This window comes from Cyphellophora attinorum (assembly GCF_001299255.1).
Source record: "Cyphellophora attinorum strain CBS 131958 chromosome Unknown Contig1, whole genome shotgun sequence".
Taxonomy (NCBI): Eukaryota; Fungi; Ascomycota; class Eurotiomycetes; order Chaetothyriales; family Cyphellophoraceae; genus Cyphellophora; species Cyphellophora attinorum.
The window spans coordinates 719,063-737,828 of record NW_017253229.1 but is presented as its reverse complement, the minus strand read 5'-3'; the positions used below and the strand labels follow the sequence as shown (position 1 = coordinate 737,828).

At 54.3% G+C, this 18,766-nt stretch overlaps 9 protein-coding genes across 9 annotated transcripts; 5 read left to right on the top strand and 4 right to left on the bottom strand.

The window, feature by feature from the left end:
- Nucleotides 1-246: 246 nt before the first annotated feature.
- Nucleotides 247-1,806, top strand: AB675_504 (Tether containing UBX domain for GLUT4; the record flags this gene model as incomplete). The annotated part of the gene is made up of 1 exon (XM_018145231.1): nucleotides 247-1,806. One exon carries the CDS (start codon nucleotides 247-249, stop codon nucleotides 1,804-1,806), a length of 1,560 nt encoding a protein of 519 aa, XP_018005581.1.
- Nucleotides 1,807-2,309: 503 nt separating this feature from the next.
- On the bottom strand, nucleotides 2,310-2,957 carry AB675_503 (60S ribosomal protein L36; the record flags this gene model as incomplete). The annotated part of the gene is made up of 3 exons (XM_018145220.1): nucleotides 2,310-2,390; nucleotides 2,549-2,731; nucleotides 2,901-2,957. The coding sequence occupies 3 exons, from the start codon at nucleotides 2,955-2,957 to the stop codon at nucleotides 2,310-2,312; spliced, it is 321 nt and encodes a 106-aa protein (XP_018005505.1).
- Nucleotides 2,958-3,269: 312 nt separating this feature from the next.
- AB675_502 (putative carboxypeptidase) lies at nucleotides 3,270-4,568 on the top strand (the record flags this gene model as incomplete). The annotated part of the gene is made up of 1 exon (XM_018145209.1): nucleotides 3,270-4,568. The coding sequence occupies one exon, from the start codon at nucleotides 3,270-3,272 to the stop codon at nucleotides 4,566-4,568; it is 1,299 nt and encodes a 432-aa protein (XP_018005401.1).
- Nucleotides 4,569-4,975: 407 nt separating this feature from the next.
- AB675_501 (uncharacterized protein) lies at nucleotides 4,976-7,024 on the bottom strand (the record flags this gene model as incomplete). The annotated part of the gene is made up of 3 exons (XM_018145200.1): nucleotides 4,976-6,275; nucleotides 6,321-6,571; nucleotides 6,617-7,024. The coding sequence occupies 3 exons, from the start codon at nucleotides 7,022-7,024 to the stop codon at nucleotides 4,976-4,978; spliced, it is 1,959 nt and encodes a 652-aa protein (XP_018006054.1).
- A 370-nt stretch (nucleotides 7,025-7,394) lies between these two features.
- AB675_500 (putative U3 small nucleolar RNA-associated protein 13) lies at nucleotides 7,395-10,157 on the top strand (the record flags this gene model as incomplete). The annotated part of the gene is made up of 1 exon (XM_018145189.1): nucleotides 7,395-10,157. The coding sequence occupies one exon, from the start codon at nucleotides 7,395-7,397 to the stop codon at nucleotides 10,155-10,157; it is 2,763 nt and encodes a 920-aa protein (XP_018005699.1).
- Nucleotides 10,158-10,775: 618 nt separating this feature from the next.
- Nucleotides 10,776-12,133, bottom strand: AB675_499 (Pre-mRNA-splicing factor spp2; the record flags this gene model as incomplete). Its single annotated transcript, XM_018145176.1, has 2 exons — nucleotides 10,776-11,703; nucleotides 11,775-12,133. 2 exons carry the CDS (start codon nucleotides 12,131-12,133, stop codon nucleotides 10,776-10,778), a joined length of 1,287 nt encoding a protein of 428 aa, XP_018005474.1.
- A 706-nt stretch (nucleotides 12,134-12,839) lies between these two features.
- Nucleotides 12,840-14,066, top strand: AB675_498 (uncharacterized protein; the record flags this gene model as incomplete). Its single annotated transcript, XM_018145167.1, has 2 exons — nucleotides 12,840-13,042; nucleotides 13,376-14,066. 2 exons carry the CDS (start codon nucleotides 12,840-12,842, stop codon nucleotides 14,064-14,066), a joined length of 894 nt encoding a protein of 297 aa, XP_018005753.1.
- Nucleotides 14,067-14,893: 827 nt separating this feature from the next.
- On the bottom strand, nucleotides 14,894-15,999 carry AB675_497 (putative proteasome subunit beta type-4; the record flags this gene model as incomplete). Its single annotated transcript, XM_018145156.1, has 3 exons — nucleotides 14,894-15,095; nucleotides 15,213-15,620; nucleotides 15,980-15,999. The coding sequence occupies 3 exons, from the start codon at nucleotides 15,997-15,999 to the stop codon at nucleotides 14,894-14,896; spliced, it is 630 nt and encodes a 209-aa protein (XP_018005803.1).
- A 35-nt stretch (nucleotides 16,000-16,034) lies between these two features.
- AB675_496 (uncharacterized protein) lies at nucleotides 16,035-17,815 on the top strand (the record flags this gene model as incomplete). Its single annotated transcript, XM_018145145.1, has 2 exons — nucleotides 16,035-16,237; nucleotides 16,300-17,815. 2 exons carry the CDS (start codon nucleotides 16,035-16,037, stop codon nucleotides 17,813-17,815), a joined length of 1,719 nt encoding a protein of 572 aa, XP_018005936.1.
- Nucleotides 17,816-18,766: the final 951 nt, after the last annotated feature.

Below are 18,766 nucleotides of genomic sequence, written 5' to 3'. Positions count from 1 at the left end.
TCAAGCGTGCCCCCGAACCTATGACGCAGCCCTTCGCGTTGCCTTACTCGACTTTGGTTTGCTACATGCGATTTATCACGGAGGCAACAACCTTGACCAGCGAGTAGTCATCTAGCATTCTATTCTTTTCTAGGGCATTCTCACGTTCATTTCATATGATCCGACTTCTGGGGGCCCCTTGACTGCCTAGTCCCTCGCTCAAACGACAGCACTCGACCATCCATCACTGCCCCGCAACTCACAGCCATGGCGTCGAATGTGGTGGTGATAGACTCGTCTGCCAGACGCGCCACGATCAAGACAACGCCCAGCAAATACATGAACGAAGTCCTGCAGGAAGCATGCCGTAAACTGGGATACAACGCAGACAACTTCGGCCTGAAGCACAAGAACAGAACAGTCGATTTATCACAAGCATTCAGATTGTCCGGCCTCGTGTCTGGCGCGAAGCTAGAATTGGTTCAATTGTCCAAGTCTACCGGCGTCGTGTCGGTGGCTCTACAGCTGCCTGAGACAGAGGCCCAGGCCGTGCCAACGCCGAACGGACGGCTCACAGACAAGTTCCCCAGCAACACCACGCTATGGATGCTCCTGAGGAAGTTCGAGGCAGGCATCGCTGGCACACCGATTTCTATGACCCGGAACTTCACACAACGAAGTGTTCCATCCGGCACGAGTGGTGCAGGGCGATTGTTGTACGAACAGCCGGTCCTTCGCGTTATGGACAGGGAGGTCTCATCCTTCACAGATCTTCAGAAGACTTTGGCTCAATTCGGTCACAACTCGGGCAGTGTCCTTATTCGATTGACCTTCAGACCTACTCAGCAGCCCTTGGAGGATGCGATACAAGAGATACAAGCATACTTTGACTCAATAGAGGAAGGTGAAGGCGATGTGTCGGCAAGGCCCACCCCAGCAGCAGAATCTACGCCTGCCACGGCCCAGGCGAATGCCGGAGATGGTGTACAGGACGATCGGCCCCCAGATACCACGATGACTGGCACAGAAACATCCGAGATTCCTGCCACAACCGCATCAGAAAGCACGGATCCAGCTGATCCACCACCTCCCAATGACGCACAGCCAGAACCTTCCTTAACGACACGGCCCGTGTCAATCTACAAACCTCCAACAGGCACAGTGCCTTCCTCCGCCTTAACTCAAGACAACGAATCAGACTTCACACCCACAGTCGAACACGCCCAAGCACACCAAAAGATGCTCAACGAAGCAGGCCGCAACCGGCGACTGAAAACCGACGCAGAACTAGCCGCGCAAGCAAAAGAAGAAGCCGAGATCCTCGCCACCATAAAAGAAGTCGAGATCAAGATCAGATACCCCGATCAGAGCTACTCTGTCTCCAAGTACGGCCAGGCCGACATCGGCAGTACAGTCTACTCGACCGTTCGGGACGAGTACTTAGACCCGCAATTTCGCAACGAGCCATTCACCTTGAGGATACCTGGCGCTGGAGCGGCGGGTGCGGGGAGGAAGAATATCATGATCATACCGGACAACAATAAGCGGCTGATCCAAGATCTAAAGTTGAGAGGGAGGGAGATGCTGCAGTTTGCGTGGGACGAGAATGCCGTGAGTGCAGAAGCGAGGGCGGCCAAGAGTGTGCTGAGGGCGGAGCTGCGTGCTACGGCGCAGGATCTCAAGGCTCCGGAGCAGCCGAAGGGTGATGTGCCGGAGGAGAAGGGAATCAAGGTCAATATCGGAAAGGACGATAAAGACGACGAAGCCGAGAGCAGTGGTACCGGGCCAAAGAAGATGCCCAAGTGGCTGAAGTTTGGGAAGAAGTAGGAACTCGTTCAGCCTTGATAGCGTTAGAAAAGCAGATGCAGAGCATTTTGTGGTGGACTTGGTATCAGTCACTAGCAAGACATAATGTTAGCGTAGACGCTCCACGGCGTCGAATGTGAGAACCAGAAATTCAAGAGCAACACAAAATTGTGTCGCTCAGAGCATTTGGATCATCTGATTTCATTTGCAGAACTGATTTTCGCCATTCGCTTCCATAGCTTCGATCACATTGATGGACCCACCGTGCTGCACCTGCCGAAGTAGCCGAAGCTCGTGCACGGGCAATTCATATCTGCTATCTCCCGGCATGTCCGTTGGGAATGTTTCGGGAACGAAGACGTGGCTTTCGTTCGCTTCTGTGTCGATTTCCGCGCTGATGTGCCACTATGAGTTGCTCGTCCATGTCATGGGTCGAAGCATGTACCGTTCGGAAGTCGAAGATTGCATGTGATATGATATCGTAGCCCGTCTCAACTGCCATTTCTCCACGCAGAGAAAACCATTTAATGACCAGCACGACGCGACTCAGCGATCACACGCTGAAGCTCATCGACCTTTCTCTTCGAGCGGGTGAGTGTGCCGAGCTGTAGGGAACCACGTGTTAGCATGTCAATTCTTCGGAAAATCCCATACAAAATCTGCAGGACAATGCCCTTCTCTTTAGACACTCCGACGCTCATCAATGACCCGGAAGGTGCCCTTCTCGCACAGGAACATCAGAACTGGATGTGGGTGAACGTACTCTCTTCTTCGCCAGCTTGCGCGCACGCTTGTCTTTCGAGTTCCTCAACAATTCAATGACTCGTCGCTCATATGGGGCGAGACCGGCGACCTCGCGGACAATGTCTCGTACGAAAGCGGTGCGCTTTGAGAGCTGGCCCTTCTTGCGGCTGACTCGGACTGGTGGCTGGATTACTGTGACTTTCTGTTCGAATCATTAGTACCCTGCTTTCGACTTGAGAACTGCTGAGTCGGTAGAGGGAAGGCGGTCTGGTGGGCGGATTGACGAAGCCTGCCGTCCACAACCGCTCTCGTAGCAGACAGCATCCATCGTCTTGGGAAATCGTGATTGCGGATGAGTTGGGAGAACGTACGTGACCCTTGTTGATACCGACGGCAATGCCGGACTTCTGCTGACGCTCCACTGCCATCTCGACGATTTCGTGTGTCGACGAGGTGAGTCTAGGGGTGTTATTCGCTGACAGGAAGTCGTCGCAGTCGAGAGTCAAAGATCTGAGGTTAGCCCGCAGTCGCACTCGGTCTTGGCGAAAAATTGTGCGAGATACGCCAAGATTGAACTACGGTGAGTGACAAGAGCTTCTAGCTTCAGTCTACTTCGAATTGGAGAATCGGAGTTCAACGACCTCGACGCTACGGAAGTGACATCGTTGCGAGGTAAGAGCAAGGTCAGCCAGTCATGCCTTCCTCTGTTCTCGTCCTACCTGCTGCGAAGGTAAGAAATCATGAGGATCGCCACTGCAGCAGCCGTCGCGCTGCTTCCTCTCGTTGCTTCCTGGACGTTCCCAGATAACCTCCAGCATGCCCTCAATCCCCACAGCACCGAAGACAAGCTCTCCAACGTAATATCTAGCTCCCCAGTCCTTACCCTGCATCGCGCCCTCTGCGAAGTATCTTCCGTCACGGGAAACGAAAACGCCGTAGGCCACCTCCTCGTCTCCTTCCTAGAAGCCCACAATTTCACGGTCGTCAAGCAGTCTGTCGGCAACTACTCGGACGGTCGCTTCAACCTCTACGCCGTCCCCGACGCCAGCAAGTTCTCTGGCCACAAGGATGCCTCCTCCGGTGGCTCCGACATATTTCAAAGCCGTCCCAAGGTCATCCTCTCCTCACACATCGACACCGTGCCGCCGCATTTCAACTACTCGCTCTCCGCTCCTAAACATGGATCGAGGAAGGACATCCTCATCTCCGGCCGCGGCACAGTGGACGACAAAGCCTGCGTCGCGACGCAAATCGCCGCTGTGTTCTCCCTGCTCTCCAACCCAGACCTCAACATTAGCCCAGCCGACCTAGCGCTCCTCTTCGTCGTCGGCGAAGAAACCACCGGAGATGGGATGAAGTCGTTCTCCAACTCGGACCTCTACGAAGCTACCTCGAAGGATCTCAGGGCAGTCCTCTTCGGCGAGCCGACCGAGCTGAAACTCGCCGCTGGCCACAAGGGTATACTGATGCTGCGTGTCTATGCGCACGGCAAGGCCGCGCATAGTGGGTATCCCTGGCTCGGGCGGAGTGCAAATAGTATGATCTTGCCGGCGTTGATGGTGTTGGATAAGTTGGGCGATATCCCACCTCGCAAGGGCGGCTTGCCACGCTCCAAGAAGTTCGGCAGGTCGACTGTCAATGTAGGGCGGATTGAGGGCGGAGTCGCCGCTAATGTCGTGCCAGAGTACGCGCATGCTGAGGTCGCGTTCCGGCTGGCGGGTGGGACGCCGGATGAGGTCAGGCGCATCGTGCGGAACGCGATCAGTGGAGCGGATCCGGAGGGGCTACTGGAGTTAGAGTTCCAGCAGGGGTATGCGCCAGTGGTGCTGGATGCGGGCGTGGATGGTTTTGAGGAGATTACGGTGAACTACGGAACTGATGTGCCGAATTTGGAGGTTGGGAAGGGGGTGAAGAGGTATCTGTATGGGCCGGGGAGTATTCTGGTGGCGCATGGTGCGAACGAGGGTCTGACCGTGGGCGATATGGAGGAGGCGGTTGAAGGGTATGAGCGGTTGGTGAAGCATGTGCTGAAGCTGTGAGTGCACGAGATGTATTTATTCTCGGGTGGCGCTGTATCAGGACAGCGTAGCTGTGGTGTATAGTGCATTGACCTCTGCGAATGTTCTTCCTCGGCGTATCCTTTCGTATAGTGCAAGTGTTGGCCAGATTTTGAGCCGACGCGTTGATGGAAGAAGAGTACTCAGCTCCAACAGCTCCGGCATCGAACGTCATCGAGCGCATGGGGCTGAATTTCCCAGCGGCACCTTTGACGACCTCCCAGCCCATACTGCGCATTTACCATTCGGCAGGGACGACGCTCTCGGCCATTAGACTTCTCCCCACATGAACCATCTCTTCCCAATTTCAGCAGTGACTTTTATGCTCAGCATGAGAACACACTGCCTGAAGATGATCTCCAGCCCATACGTGAGGCCAACTTCACCGATCAATCCAATCGACATGCCGCGCAAGCCACCCAGGACCGGTTGCGACGGTGCGACTGCCCACCCCGCAAGTCTGCGCCAGCCCGTCCGAACGAAAGCCATGCCCTGGCGAGTCGTCGGGTATAGTAGACATCGAACGGCAGCATGATAAGCGACGTGATGAACACAGCACCATAGTGTGCTACTGCATCACCTGGAAAAGTGCTCAGCGAAGTGCGTCTGACCATTCCCGCACTGTAGTCATCAACAGAGCCATTTACAGAACCAGGTGGCGACCTCCGTGGTGACCGCGTCATGTGGCCGCTTCTCACACGGTGGTCATCGACAGAGCTACCATCTAGTGAGGCGCGTGGCGACGTCCTCGCTGCGCGTGTTGCGTGATTGAGACCGTGGCGCCGCGGTCTCGTCTCCTGCTGCAGCGCTTGTGCTATCGAGGAGATATTGTCGTCCAACTCGGTAGGTCGTCGTACTGGCCGTAGTACTGGCTGGTTGGGGGCGCTCGCTGCTTGCTCGAGGGTTGGGGCTCGTGATATGCCTAGCGGTGGCAACGGTGGAGACTCTCCGGCAAGCGGTAGTGGAATGAATCTCGATTCGGGGAATTCTGCAGGCTCGAGCAGGGCGTGCAGCTCCGTGTTATTGTTGCTGAAAGGCTCGTGGGCGAGACCAGGTCGCGGCGAGCGTACTCCGTCTTCGTGGTCAGCTCGCTCGAAGAGATCAGCTGGATCTGGTGTCGCTGTAGACGCATCGTCGGCGGCTGCGTGAGTACTGTGGCTCCTCTCCTGCTGCCGCGTTGCTTCTGACTGTCTAAGCTCTGTGAGCAGGCCGCCGTCTGTGTTACCAAGACGTCCAACCACCGCTGAAATGAAAGGGAATGCATATTGAAGTCTTTCGATGAAGGTGACGCCCTCGTAAATTGGTTCAATCGAAAACGAATTCCATATTGGGATCGCCTCGAATGGCAGGACTTCATCTCGAGCTGCCTTCAAGGATATGTCATCTGATCGGCCGCGAAGCGACACGAATGATTGTATCAAAGTACGAATCGAGCTGTGCAGACTTCCTCGCACCATCTCGCCAACATAGCTAATGAAGAAAGGAGAGACGGCGAGTTCGACAAAGGCAGACATGTAGTCGTCCCACGATGAATCGTTTTTGAGTGCTGGCGCTTGTGTGAGACCTGTGGCCAGAAACGCCAATGTGTGACTCTGAGACAGGCTGCTGCTGAACGGGAGCAAATGCAAACGCTGAAGAGTTGCAAACGTCCGCAGAGGCCACTCCAAGCCGTACAAGGCGAGGTCCAAACTGACCAAAATCAGTGCTGTGCTCGGAGAGCTAGAAACGACTTACAGATGGTTGCGGTAGTCTGACCACCAGTCCTGCCTACGGTATGACAAGACGTCTCCGCTGTCTTCATCGAGTACAACTCGCCCGTTCGACAGGCGTCTCGAGATCATGTAACGCGATCTCAGCATCTCCAACTCATCTGCGATCATGTAGTAGAACAACCCAGCGCCGAATACTGCAGGGTTGCCGAATACGCGAGCCTCTCGACGTAGCGTTGGACTCAGTCCACCCGTGACCGGATAGTTCCTGTATGTCTGACATACGTTAGTGGACGATGTGAGTCTTCCTAGGAGACTCACAAGCAAACGATAGCGATGAGACACTAGCCACCATACGCTGAGGTCCATTGGGATTGTCCACACCGTCCTCATCAGCGACCCTATCGAGTTCTCATCCTCCAACAACTCAATCATCTCAGCCTCGGAAGGCTTGTCCGACCTTAGTCGCTGTTGCTCAAGTGCATGTCTGGATCTCGTGACGCCAACGACTTGCAGAATCTCGTTCTGGGCGCGTCTGAGTCGTCGCTCATCCCGAGTCGATTCTGGGTTGATCGGACGACCACTATCATTGAATTGCTGAACGTATCCCGGAGCGTTCGTGTCGAATGCATGTGGATTGACAATGAAGTCGCCATTCTGATCGCGAAGGGGCTGCTCGAAGGCAGACCTCCCCAATGCTGTTCGCTCGAAACTGCTGAGACGCGTCATGTTGGCTCTCGTGTGGTTGTTGGACACGCATGCATGTGAGATACATTTTGTCCGGACTGCTGTTACCTCTGCTAGGTCACACGGGCCCAAAAATGGGCTTCGGCAAGAGCTGGAGGTCTTCGAGCGGGCAGGCGCGAGGGCGTTCTGATGGGTAGACGTGAAGGCGCGACCAATCAGAGCGTGAGCCAGTGCAAGCCGGAAGGCGTCGAGACTTAAACCCGCTTGTTTCCTGGTGACAACTTTTTCGCGAAAATATTCAATTGCCTTCAATGCTGGACGTCTGGCCGACACGTTGGGCTCTCTTAACGGCGCATCAATTGAAACACCTCATTATGTCGACGGAATGATTTAACCACGTCTAGCGGCGGAGATGGCGACAAAGCAGCAGGTTCAGACCACATACGAAGCGGCCCGGACGATAGAACCAATCTATACTGGTGGAGATATTTCTGCGAATGCGACAGGATCGATCATCGCGACAATCGTCGAGGAGGATGTCTTGATAGTCAACACTACCAGCAGCCGGTCAATATGTCGAATAGAGGGCGATGGCGAGGCTGTCACGAGCCTGTGTCTGGCTCCGAATGGAGCATACTTGGCGATCTGCTCCCGGTCACTGAGCATGCGGATCTTCTCACTGGATGTGAACGAAGAAGCGACTGTCGCCACTGCGATACTATCAAGGACGCTCAAACCACACAATACGCCAGTTGTGTCATCTGCAATCGACTCAGCATCGGTTCTGCTTGCTACCGGTGGCGCTGACGGCACTGTGAAGATATGGGACCTACGAGGTGGATATGCGACACACAATTTGCATGCACATGGTGGTGTTGTGTCTGCTTTGCACTTCTTCCAAGCACGAGTACCTGAGAAGAAAAACAAGAAGGTGGTTGCTAACGGATCCGCTGGACCTGCAACTGTACTAGCCACTGCCAGCGAAGAGGGCGACCTGAAAATATGGAACTTGGCAACATCGAAGAGCTTCGTCTCGTTAGAAGCACATGCTAGTGTCATTAGATCACTGGACTCTTCAACGAAGAACAATTTGCTACTCTCGGCGAGTAGAGACAAAACGATCATACTGTGGGACACCCAAACATGGTCACAACGAAGAATCATCCCAACTTTCGAAGTATTGGAAGCCGCTGGCATTGTATTGGAAGGTCGATATTGCTATGGCGCCGGCGAGAATGGTCAATTGAGAATATGGGACCTAATCAGTGGTTCAGAAGTGACCAAGCGCAAGGAAGCTGGTCTAGAGACTGAGGCTATCGTGGCAGCTGTGGCGCTGACAGCAGAGTTACTAATCATGACGATCCACCAAGATCAAACGCTGAAGTTCCATTCAATGTCCTCCTTAGCTCAAACAGACAAAGTCGAGACGCTAAAGTCATTACCTATCGTGCGGAGGAAGACCGCCAACCTCGACGAGGTCATCGACATGGCCTGCGTAGGTCCAGAAAGAACAGTGATGGCCTTGGCAATCAACACCGAAAGCGTCAAAATGTTGTCAATACAAGGAGACGATGTCCACAACGCATTTGGTAGCGATGTGGGCTCCCTTGAAGGCCACAAGGATATCATCATTTGTCTAGACGTAGACTGGTCAGGCCATTGGCTCGTCACTGGAGCAAAAGACAACACTGCTCGGCTATGGAGACTAGATCCCGCAAGATCGTCATATGAGTGCGCAGCAATATTTGAAGGCCATGCTGAGTCCATTGGCGCTGTCTCGCTACCAAAGAGCGCACCCGTCGGCAAAGCTGCAAACGATCCGCTCAATTACTTCCCAGCCTTCATGATCACAGGCTCAACGGACAAGACTATCAAGCGATGGGATCTGTCGAAGCTCAAGCCTTCGCTCATCGGAAGCGAGGTCCAAGCTGGCGCAAGAGCAATCTTCACAAGAGTAGCGCACGAGAAGGATATTAATGCAATCGATTCGTCACCAAGCGCGCCATTGTTTGCTTCGGCGTCGCAAGATCGAACAATCAAGGTCTGGTCACTCGAGGACGGCTCGGTCACCGGCATACTTCGTGGTCACAAGCGGGGAGTATGGTCAGTGAAGTTCTCGCCGGCAGGCGCGGCAGCAATCAGTCTCTCTGAGGGCGGCTCAAGCTCATCTCGAGGTCTTCTGCTAAGCGGTTCTGGTGACAAGACTGTCAAAGTCTGGTCGCTCTCGACATACACCTGCCTGCTCACCCTCGAAGGCCACAGTAATTCGGTTCTTAAGGTGATCTGGCTTCCTCAGACACCGTACTCCAACGAAGACAACGACGAAGCTGCACACTCCCGCCACGCCCGACCGAAGAACCAACCTTACATCGCTTCCGCGTCAGCCGACACACTCATCAAGCTATGGGATCCTTACGCGGCCTCAGACTCCGATCACCTCCTCACGACTCTTGATAATCATAGTGACCGCGTATGGGCGCTCGCCAGCCCCATAGCCACCTCTTCCACAAGTTCAACGTCATTTGCCAGCACGCCACCCTTCCCCCTGATATCCGGCGCAGCCGACGCAACCCTGACCTTCTGGCGGGACACCACAACCCAAACCACCACCATCGCCACTCAGCGCGCCACAGAGCGCATCGAGCAAGACCAGCTCCTCCAGAACCATATTCATGCCAAAAACTACCGCGAGGTCATTACTCTATCCCTCGCACTCAACCACCCCGGCCGCCTCCTGCGTGTGTTCCAGGACGTCATTGCCCTCCCCACTACCCAACAAGAGCAAGGCACCATAATGGGCGTCAGCGCCGTTGACGATGTTCTCTCTAGTCTAGACGCCCACCAGGTGTATCAGCTGCTAGAGCGGGTGAGAGACTGGAACACGAACGCGCGAACGAGTCCGGTTGCGCAGAGGGTGCTAGGGGTGGTGCTGCGGAGCTATGATGCGGACTTCTTCTTGGAGATGGCGAGGGATAGGAGATTGAAGGGTGTGAGGGAGCTGTTGAGGGCGTTGGAGGTGTACACGGACAGGCATTATAAGAGGTTGGAGGAGTTGGTGGACGAGAGTTATTTGCTGGAGTATACGTTGAGGGAGATGGGGGAGGTGGCGGGGACGAATGGGGTGAACGGGCACGGGGTGGGAGGGGCGAATGGAGGGGATATGGTTATGACTTGAGGTGTGAGGGAGGCGAGTACGGTCCTTCAATTGTGTGGTGGAGCAGATATCCGAGCCACGCTGTAATATTGTACTGCACCTGAAGGAGTGCTTACCACATCATAAGCAGCCAATACGCTGAGGGATCACTGCACTGCTCTGTGTACAATGACAGCAGAGATACAGGCAACAGGTCTTCCTCTTTGAGACTTCCATCGATCGCATGAGGTGTCAGCTGCTACCTTGTTATCTCGACATCAGGATGAGGTCAGGTCAGGAGGTTCAGGTACAAATGACGTTGAAGTCAGATGAAAGTAATATTGCGATCAGGTTGAAATGCCATGTTCGAAATGGTGAAGTTCCTTCCTTTTTGGGACTTCCATCTGTTTTTTGGTAGTCCCCCGGATCGCACCTGGTTTGGAGACACTGTACCAACAATGCATAACGACTATCCATGGGCAGGCGACAGTCAGAGCTCATCCTGCTGGTAGTTTCATCTGCCAGTGGTCAGCTGCTGTGATCTGGGCTCTGCGCACACCAGTTGAAGTATGGATTCTGGATCGAACTTGCAATGTGGTCCATTGACCAAGATTTCTCAGGTTTGTGTCTACAAAATCTGTCCTGGGAGTCCAGCAAGTACTATCTTCGATCTCGATCTCGATCACGGTCCCTGTCCCTGTCGCGGTCTCTGTCCCGCTCGCGTCGCCCACTGCGATGCGATGAGCTCGAGTCGTAGCGATCGTCGTCCCGATATCGATCTCTGTCTCTGTCCCTGTGCTTGTCCCTCGGTCTCGAGTCGCGTTCATCATCGCTGTCGTCCCTTCTTCGCCGGTGTCGATCTCTTGAGCGACTTCTGTGCCGTCGCGAACGCGATTTGTCGTAGTCCTCATCGTCTCGGCCGTCCCGATCGCGGTCGCGTCGTGAGGAACTGCTGTGTTTCGACGATTCATGGTCGTCGCCGTTCGTGATGGCTTTCTGATCGCCGTTCCGCCGCGAGTCGTCCTTATCTCTACCACTCCTCTGCAAGTTCCGATCTCGGCGGTCTCGCCAGTCATCTGAACCCTTCTGTGTCTTTGCGTCTCGTTGCCGCCTTTCTAGTTCTTCCTGTGTGATCTGCTCGCCTGTGGCATTGTTCACTCGCAGCAATGGCATGTATAAGCCTTGTCCCTTGTTGTTCTTGCGCATGTCCGCCTTACCCCAAGCACCAATTCCGATATCAGCGCCAGGACCACCTTTGGCTCCTATGCCTAAGAAGCCATTGCTCTTGCGAAACTTCTGAGGCGGTTCCGCTGTGTTGCCGTCTAGATTGATGACTTGTCCAGCAGCCTTGCGCTTCTGGCCCATACCACGAAGCATGGCCATTCCAAACTCTTCCACTGGCATTGCAGCATACTCTTCCAAAGTGCTTGATTCGGGTCTCGAGGCGACGTCGTATCTGAAGTCAGCAGTCTCGTCCTGTCCTGTGAGGCGAGCATTACCACCCGTTGTGATTACAGCGTTACTCTTCGGGCGGTCTCCGGTCAGTGCGGCGATCGCTATTTCGTCTTCTGTCAGAAGCTTGGGAGCTCTGCGCCATTAGATTGCTTTTCCAAGCCATTGCCTTCCTGCAACCAAGTCTCCTCGGTCTTGCTCGCGTACTGGAGACCGCTCGCGGTACTGACTTCATCTTTTTCGACCAGGACTGTCGCTCCATTCTGTGCAGATTGTGCCTCCGCTGGCTGTTGACCCGTTCGTCCTCGATTTCGCCAGTCACCATTCCCAGAGTTCGCTATGATTTTCACATTCTTTGGTTGTGTCGGCTTGCTGAGTATTACACCGTCGGAGGAAAACCCAGCGACTGACTCGTGCTTCGGCTCAACCTCATCTTCATTGTCCGAGTCGTTGGCGCGTAGGAGGCTGCTCTTGGACTTGTTCGACGGCGGAGGAAGCAACGATGCCTTTGCAGGCGCAGTCCCACCCTTGGACTTTCCAAAGCCGAAGGAAATGGCTTTGGACATGATTACGCGTGCTACCGATCTTCCATTGTGCTAGTGGACAGAATTAACACGTTGTCAACATGAAAAAAGTTCTAGGCAACATTGACGAATGCCAAGGCCATCCCGACTGTATCGATAAGCTTATTTCATTAGTGGTACTTGCCGCCTCATTGAACGACAGAAGTTCCTCGACCTTCAACGCGTTTGCCTCTACTTCCCTCGTCCTTAGAAACATACCACGCTTCGCGAGGAGGTGAGCAGTACCTCTCGCTCGATTCTCAACCTATCGCACGGACTGCCAACGAGTGCTTTACGTGTTCTCGAGGTCCTCCTGCCCCTCATCAGAATCGGAGGACGAAATCACGCTCACTCCACGCCCTGTCCAGATTTACTCAGCCTCAACCTACGACCTCACTTCCGCGATCACCAGGAGTGCCCACCTTTCGTCCGGCGACCACCTGGGACGATGGCGACACCAGACGCCGCCCTTCTGGGCACATTTCAGAAGCACATCGAAGACATGCGGTCGCTAGTACATTGCAAGATCTGCCTCAAGCCGCTCTACGAACCCTTTACGCTTTCATGCGGGCATACACACTGCTACTCGTGTCTATCAAGTTGGATCGGAGGCAACCATCAGCGCCAGAGAAACAAGAATTGTCCTGACTGTCGAACACTCATCACGACCGAGCCATGTCCGAATTACACCCTACGTGATCTGGTTAATATGTTCTGCAATCGAGCCGAGCTGCTGCCTGAAGATGAGACGGTGAAAGAGCACGAAGCTGCGAAAGCAGAAGAGGCTAAGTCACTGGCAAAAGACCGAGCTGGTCGCGGCTTATTTCAGGGCATTTTCTCACGACGGCTTCCTGTTGGCCCATTGGGTCGTCCGCAGTTCATTCGAGACTACGAAGACAATGGAATCCTAAGGTGCCCATTTTGCGCCCACGAGATTGTCGCAGGGTCGTGTACAAACGAGGACTGTCAGCTCGCAGCCGATAATCGGAGTATCTTCAGCGACGAGATAGACTACGATTCGGAGTTTGGCGACCACTTCGATGACGAAGGTAGTGTAAACAGCATATCGGGAATGCCCGCACGATGGAACACCCGGCTAAGACACGCGGACTCTGAGGACGAGGAGGATGACGAGGACATCGATGAGGATGATGAGCATGACAGCGAGATGGACGATTTCATTGACCGTAACGAGGACTACGATGAAGAAGACGACCATCACAGTGCGCGTGCTAGACACTTTAGACGGCTTTCTTCTGTCAGCATTACCAACGCCTCCGACTCCGACGCGTCGATTCCGGTGGAAGACCGACACCATTACGATCATTTCTCCGGCGACCACGTAGACACAGAGTCAGACGGATACGAGAGCGGCCATGTCGTTCGTGCAGCTCCACGAGCCTATCCGATCAATTACGACAGCGAAAGTGAGGTCTCTATGCAATCCTTCCAATCATACCCATATCCTCACTCGCCCAACGGTAGTGAATCCGAGCAACAAACGAATTATGACAGTGACGGGTCCTCGGTCCGCGAGATCTCTCCGCCCCTCGCCAACCATACGCGTGCCCGACGAGTCGTTATCGACAGCGACGATGAAGATGGAGAAGGAGAAGATACGGAGAGGGAGGATTCTCCAGCTCCGCAGTTCTCCGAGGTGGAATCGGAGTCAGCCGCAGATCACTCCTCCCCTGCAGGCTCCATCTCCGAAGACAATGACATCGACAGCGAAGACGAAGACTCAGATGACACGGCGACCCTCCAACCACCCCAAGCATCCAGTGCGCGTTACCAGCGTCTCCAGCAGCATCGATACAATAGAATGCGTCGGGCCAGCTCGAGCGCAGAGCCGATCGCGAGACCGCCCGCTCGGAGAGGCAACTACCAAGGAGGAGCGGCAAGGTCAAATGTGGACTATATCCTGTTGTTGATCTGACGGAGTCAAGTCCGCGGAGGACGGCTGCCAGGGTTTACTAGAGTCGGACTACGCGGAGAGCGTGGTTTGGACATACTGCAAAGGCAGTAATGGCGCAAGCATCGGAACCATGCATATGTACGGAGCGCTATCGTGTTCTTGGAGCTCTGGACTGGGATAGACTCACCGTGGAAGTGCTACAAGCGGCACTGAGAGCCCGATCTGATGTGGACACAAAAGACTAGACAGCGAGAAGGAAGCGTTTTTCTCCGCTGATGAGCAGCGAGAGCAAACTGTTCGAACAGGTAGCAGCGCGGCATAAGGCCAAGCAGATTACGTAGACACGATATGATACCCCTTTATGCACAATAGGATGGCAGTGCAGCAGCAGCTTGCCTTGGTCCGAGTTTGTGGTCCGAGTTTGTGGTTCGAGTTTGTGGAACGTGTTACTTTGAAAGACCGGATGACAAGAAATATATGTTCCGGTCCAGCGAGACCAACCTGTCACTCTCTCATCTCCTGCCATCGGACATCTACGCAAGAGCTACAGATGCAATTGATGCCGCTTTTGCTACTTCCTTGGTTGCCTGCCAGCATGACGATTGTTAAACAGGAGAGGGCGACGTGTTGAAATTCATGGCACCATTTTAGATTGTGTATCGAGAAGCACCAGCAGAACGCCTCCGCTATGCTAGGTAGTCCATCTTCCTTGAATCTCATTGCCCTCTTGGGGCTTATGATACAATCCGACGCTTCTGCTCAGCGTCCCAGGCCTGTGCATCGATTGATCGCGCGAGTCTCACACTCATACTCTGATAATCCTAATGCACGGCACTCGACAACCCTTCTCAAGCGCTCAAGACCTGCTTGCTGGTATCGTACTCGATCTCCTGCACGCCGTCCTTCTTGACCACTTTGACCGTCATGCCCTTGAAGTCTATGGGTAACCGTCGCTGCAACTCGTCTGTGCACATGCGCAGGATCTTCATGCCTTGGTCGAAGGAGATGTCTGGGTGGTGATGCTTGTCGAGGATTGAGAGGCAGTAGTACCTGTACGAAAATCCCGTTAGTTCGCTTGCTTTCATGGTTGTGCTGGCTCTTTGCCGTGCAGTTTTGCGTGACTTTGCGAGCGTAATTTCATCTTCGCGGCTGATGAGTGACACTTACTGAGCATAACCATGCGCAGCATACGGCACCCGCGCACTACTCGCCAGATAATCAACCCAATACAGACTCGGCTCCTTGCTGATCGGATCCACGCCCCCCAACAACAAATTAACCGTGTACGGATGCCGTGACCTCAAACTCTTCGCCAGCTCTCCCCTCACAAACGCCGCCACCTCCGCGGGGCCCAAATCGACCTCGTTCCGCATCGAGTACAGTGCGACGTTGGCTTGGATGAACTCTGCGAATTGGATCGTGTCGCCGGCTTCACCAGAGAAGGCCATAAGGTTGTTCTTGTTGAGGGCGCGGGTCTTGTCGTCGGAGGATTTGAGGATCGTGGCACCGCGCATGGCGGCTTTGGAGGCCGCGATGAGCGTGAAGTCGCGGCCGGTGAGGCCGAGGAGGACTTCCCTGGAGCGGGTGTCAGTGGACCGTACTGGACTACTGGGAGCTGGTGGTTTGTCGTGACTTACATATCGAGCTGAGTTTGTGCTCAGAGGGTTGTCGAGTGCGAGGGCTGCGTGACAGACTACGAGCGAGTGTCTCCTGAGGGGTGGGCTCGGTCGGTTGAGGGTGTTCTCCGTTGGTTTGGGGGGTGCGAATGTATGTGTAGATTGCGAGTCCTCAGCAGCAGCAGCGATGCAGTACGCGGTCAATCTGCCTGTCGCCGGGATTTAGAGACGTCTATTTCCGGGAGTAGCGATTTGGAGAAATTTTTGTAGAATGTTCAACGTCGATTTTCCGCCGCTTCTGCTGGAGTAGCGACATACGCCCAGCATGGCTTCAACATAGTAGCGAGGGGTTCGCTTATACATAGGATTGAAGATGTCGTCTTTCTTCACAGCGCCGGCGTCTCAGCGAAAGCGGAAACGGATAGACGATCGTTCGGGCAAGCCAGCCAAGCGGCGAGACGTCGAGCGAAAACCTCGAGGCACGGTGAGATCAGATGAGCGGCCACGACAGGCGAAGGAGGAGCAGGAGCGAGACGAGTCAATATCCGGCAGCGATTCAGAGGATGTCGCAGAGACGTGGGCAGTGTGTCAGAGAGCGAGGCGAGTTCTGAAGAGGGCGAAACTGCCGGCGAACGCAGAGTGAGGTTGGCACAGCGGTACCTGGACAATATACGAGAGGAAGTGCAGGAGGTCGGCTTCGATGCAAAAGACTTGGACAATGACCTCATTGCGGCGCGGCTGAAGGAAGATGTGGACGAAGCAAAGGGCCGGCAGTTCAGACTTATTTGCTCAAAGCTGGATTTCCGGAAAGCCAGGCAGTGCGCATTCAGGGCCGACACGCAATCTACGACCGCCGTCGCCGTATGTCAACCTTACGCCTACACTGTGAGCAAAGACAAGACGCTGGTCAAGTGGAGACTACGAAACCCGATTGACTCGAGTAAAGACACCGGGAGACCAGGCAAGAAGCCGCATGTCGGTAAGACGCGCCCGGAGCAAGTCGCATACGTCAGAGGTGTCAAAATCAGAGCATCAGAGAAGCAGCAGCATGGTCACACGGGTCCCATAGTGGCTGTGGCCGCCTCACCCGACGGCAAGTTCGTGGTCACGGGAGGGCAGGATCGTATGATGATTGTGTGGGCAGCGGAGGATCTTCGACCGCTAAAGACCTTTACCGTCCATCGAGACGCCGTCCTCGGATTGTCATTCTCGCCGTCTCACTCTCAGGCTGGGATGGGCCAGCAGTTGTTCTCCGCAAGTGCAGATCGAAGCATCAAATCGTACAGCTTGGCCGGAGAAGAGTCTCTGGCATATGTCGAGACCTTGTTCGGTCACCAAGACCATGTCACAGCAATCTCTGCAATGACAGTAGACCAGTGTGTCTCAGTCGGAGCCAGAGATCGAAGTGCAAGACTGTGGAAAGTCGTGGACGAGACGCAGCTCAAATTTCTTGGCGACAGTTCGATGAAAGCAACATACCATACCGGAAGTCTCGACTGTGTGGCGGCCCTCCCACCGCAGCATTTTGTTACTGGCTCCGACTCAGGGGCAATCACTCTCTGGAGTCAGCATAGGAAAAAGGCTGTGTTCACGGTGGAAACAGCACATGGTGTCGACGAGATACCGCCCTTCGAAGAGAATACAAGCGAATCGGATCCAAAGGTCATCGAGAGGCTGAAGAAGCACGACCGACGAAGACCTCGTCCGAGAGCCATAACAGCCTTAGTGGCTTTACCTGGCACCGACGTCATATTGAGTGGCAGCTGGGATGGCTGGATCCGAGTATGGAAGCTGAGTGACGATAAAAGATCCCTCCTGTCATTAGGAGTAGTCGGATCGGAGAACGAGGCTGCATACAATGGGACTAACGGCCACACCGCCGACATTGAGAGCGAGGGGTCGCTGCTCAACGGTAGTGCAGCGAGGGTCGTGGAAAGAGGCCCCATACGCGGCGTCATCAATGGACTAGCAATATTTGAGCGACGCAAAGAGCTGAAAGATGCTTTCGGTGTCACAAGGGAAGGAGAGACTCAAGGATTGTGCATAGTGGCTGGGACTGGCAAAGAATTACGCCTCGGAAGGCAAGCCAAGTTCGAAGGTGGCAGAAATGGCGCCGTGGTGTTTGAGGTGCCGTTAGCAACGGCTTTGACTTAAGCGATGATAGCGCAGTTCTATCTTCACCTTGACAAGACAATTGTGCGTGAAATCAAGTTACGATGCTGTCATGCTGATGATCTCCGCTGGCTGCTGCCCGAATTCCGAACTACTCCATTTGCGGTTAGCTCCGATGAGCGCGTCAGCGCGTCGTTGCCGGTTTCGCCTCACCTCCTGCCAGTTCATCGCACCGAATGACAGCAAGTACAAGGTGTCTTCGAATTGATCAGATTCAGCTTTATACCTCTCCAAAGTTGCCGACTCTGCTACTCTGTGGCAGAGCATCTCATCAAGCCGTTCAAGAAGCGTGACGATGGCTGTGGGAATCCATTGCACGGGTTATGCTGTCGAGGTTCCCTCGAGCAACCCACGGTGACGGCCTCACACTTCAGACGATGTTGACTGGCATGCACTTCGTGACATTGTCGAGGCAATTGAAGTCAAATAGCATTAAGCAGGTGTTCGACACTTTGACAGCGGCCTCGCAGATGCTGGGTTAGCTAAGTGCTATCCGCCTGGTTCGCCTGACTGGCCGGCCTTGAGCTTCAAAGGGAGACAATGGAACCTCCAGAAAGCTACAAGAGTCCGCAAGCCGACGGTCAGCAATTCATCTTGCTGCAAGATGGCATAGGCATCCAGCTTCGACCAATCTGATGTACCCGGAGAATCGTCTGGGCCACTCACACGGACGAGGAAATCCTGCCAATCTGCTAGAAGCTGTGGAAAAGCTTACTGTCATTCTCAACGTCGCGATTTCTTCGCATTCTTACTGGAAGGTCTCCAAAGAGCTGGTTTGTTGTTGTGGTTCTCTAGCATTCCTCGCGGCTGCAATGTGGGTCCATAACCTCGCACGGCCGCCATAAAAAGGCAGGTAAGTTCACTCATACCATTAGGTTGCCAGGCTCTCCTCCGACCAGCTCTTCACGTTCCGGAGTCTCGTTACATTCGTTG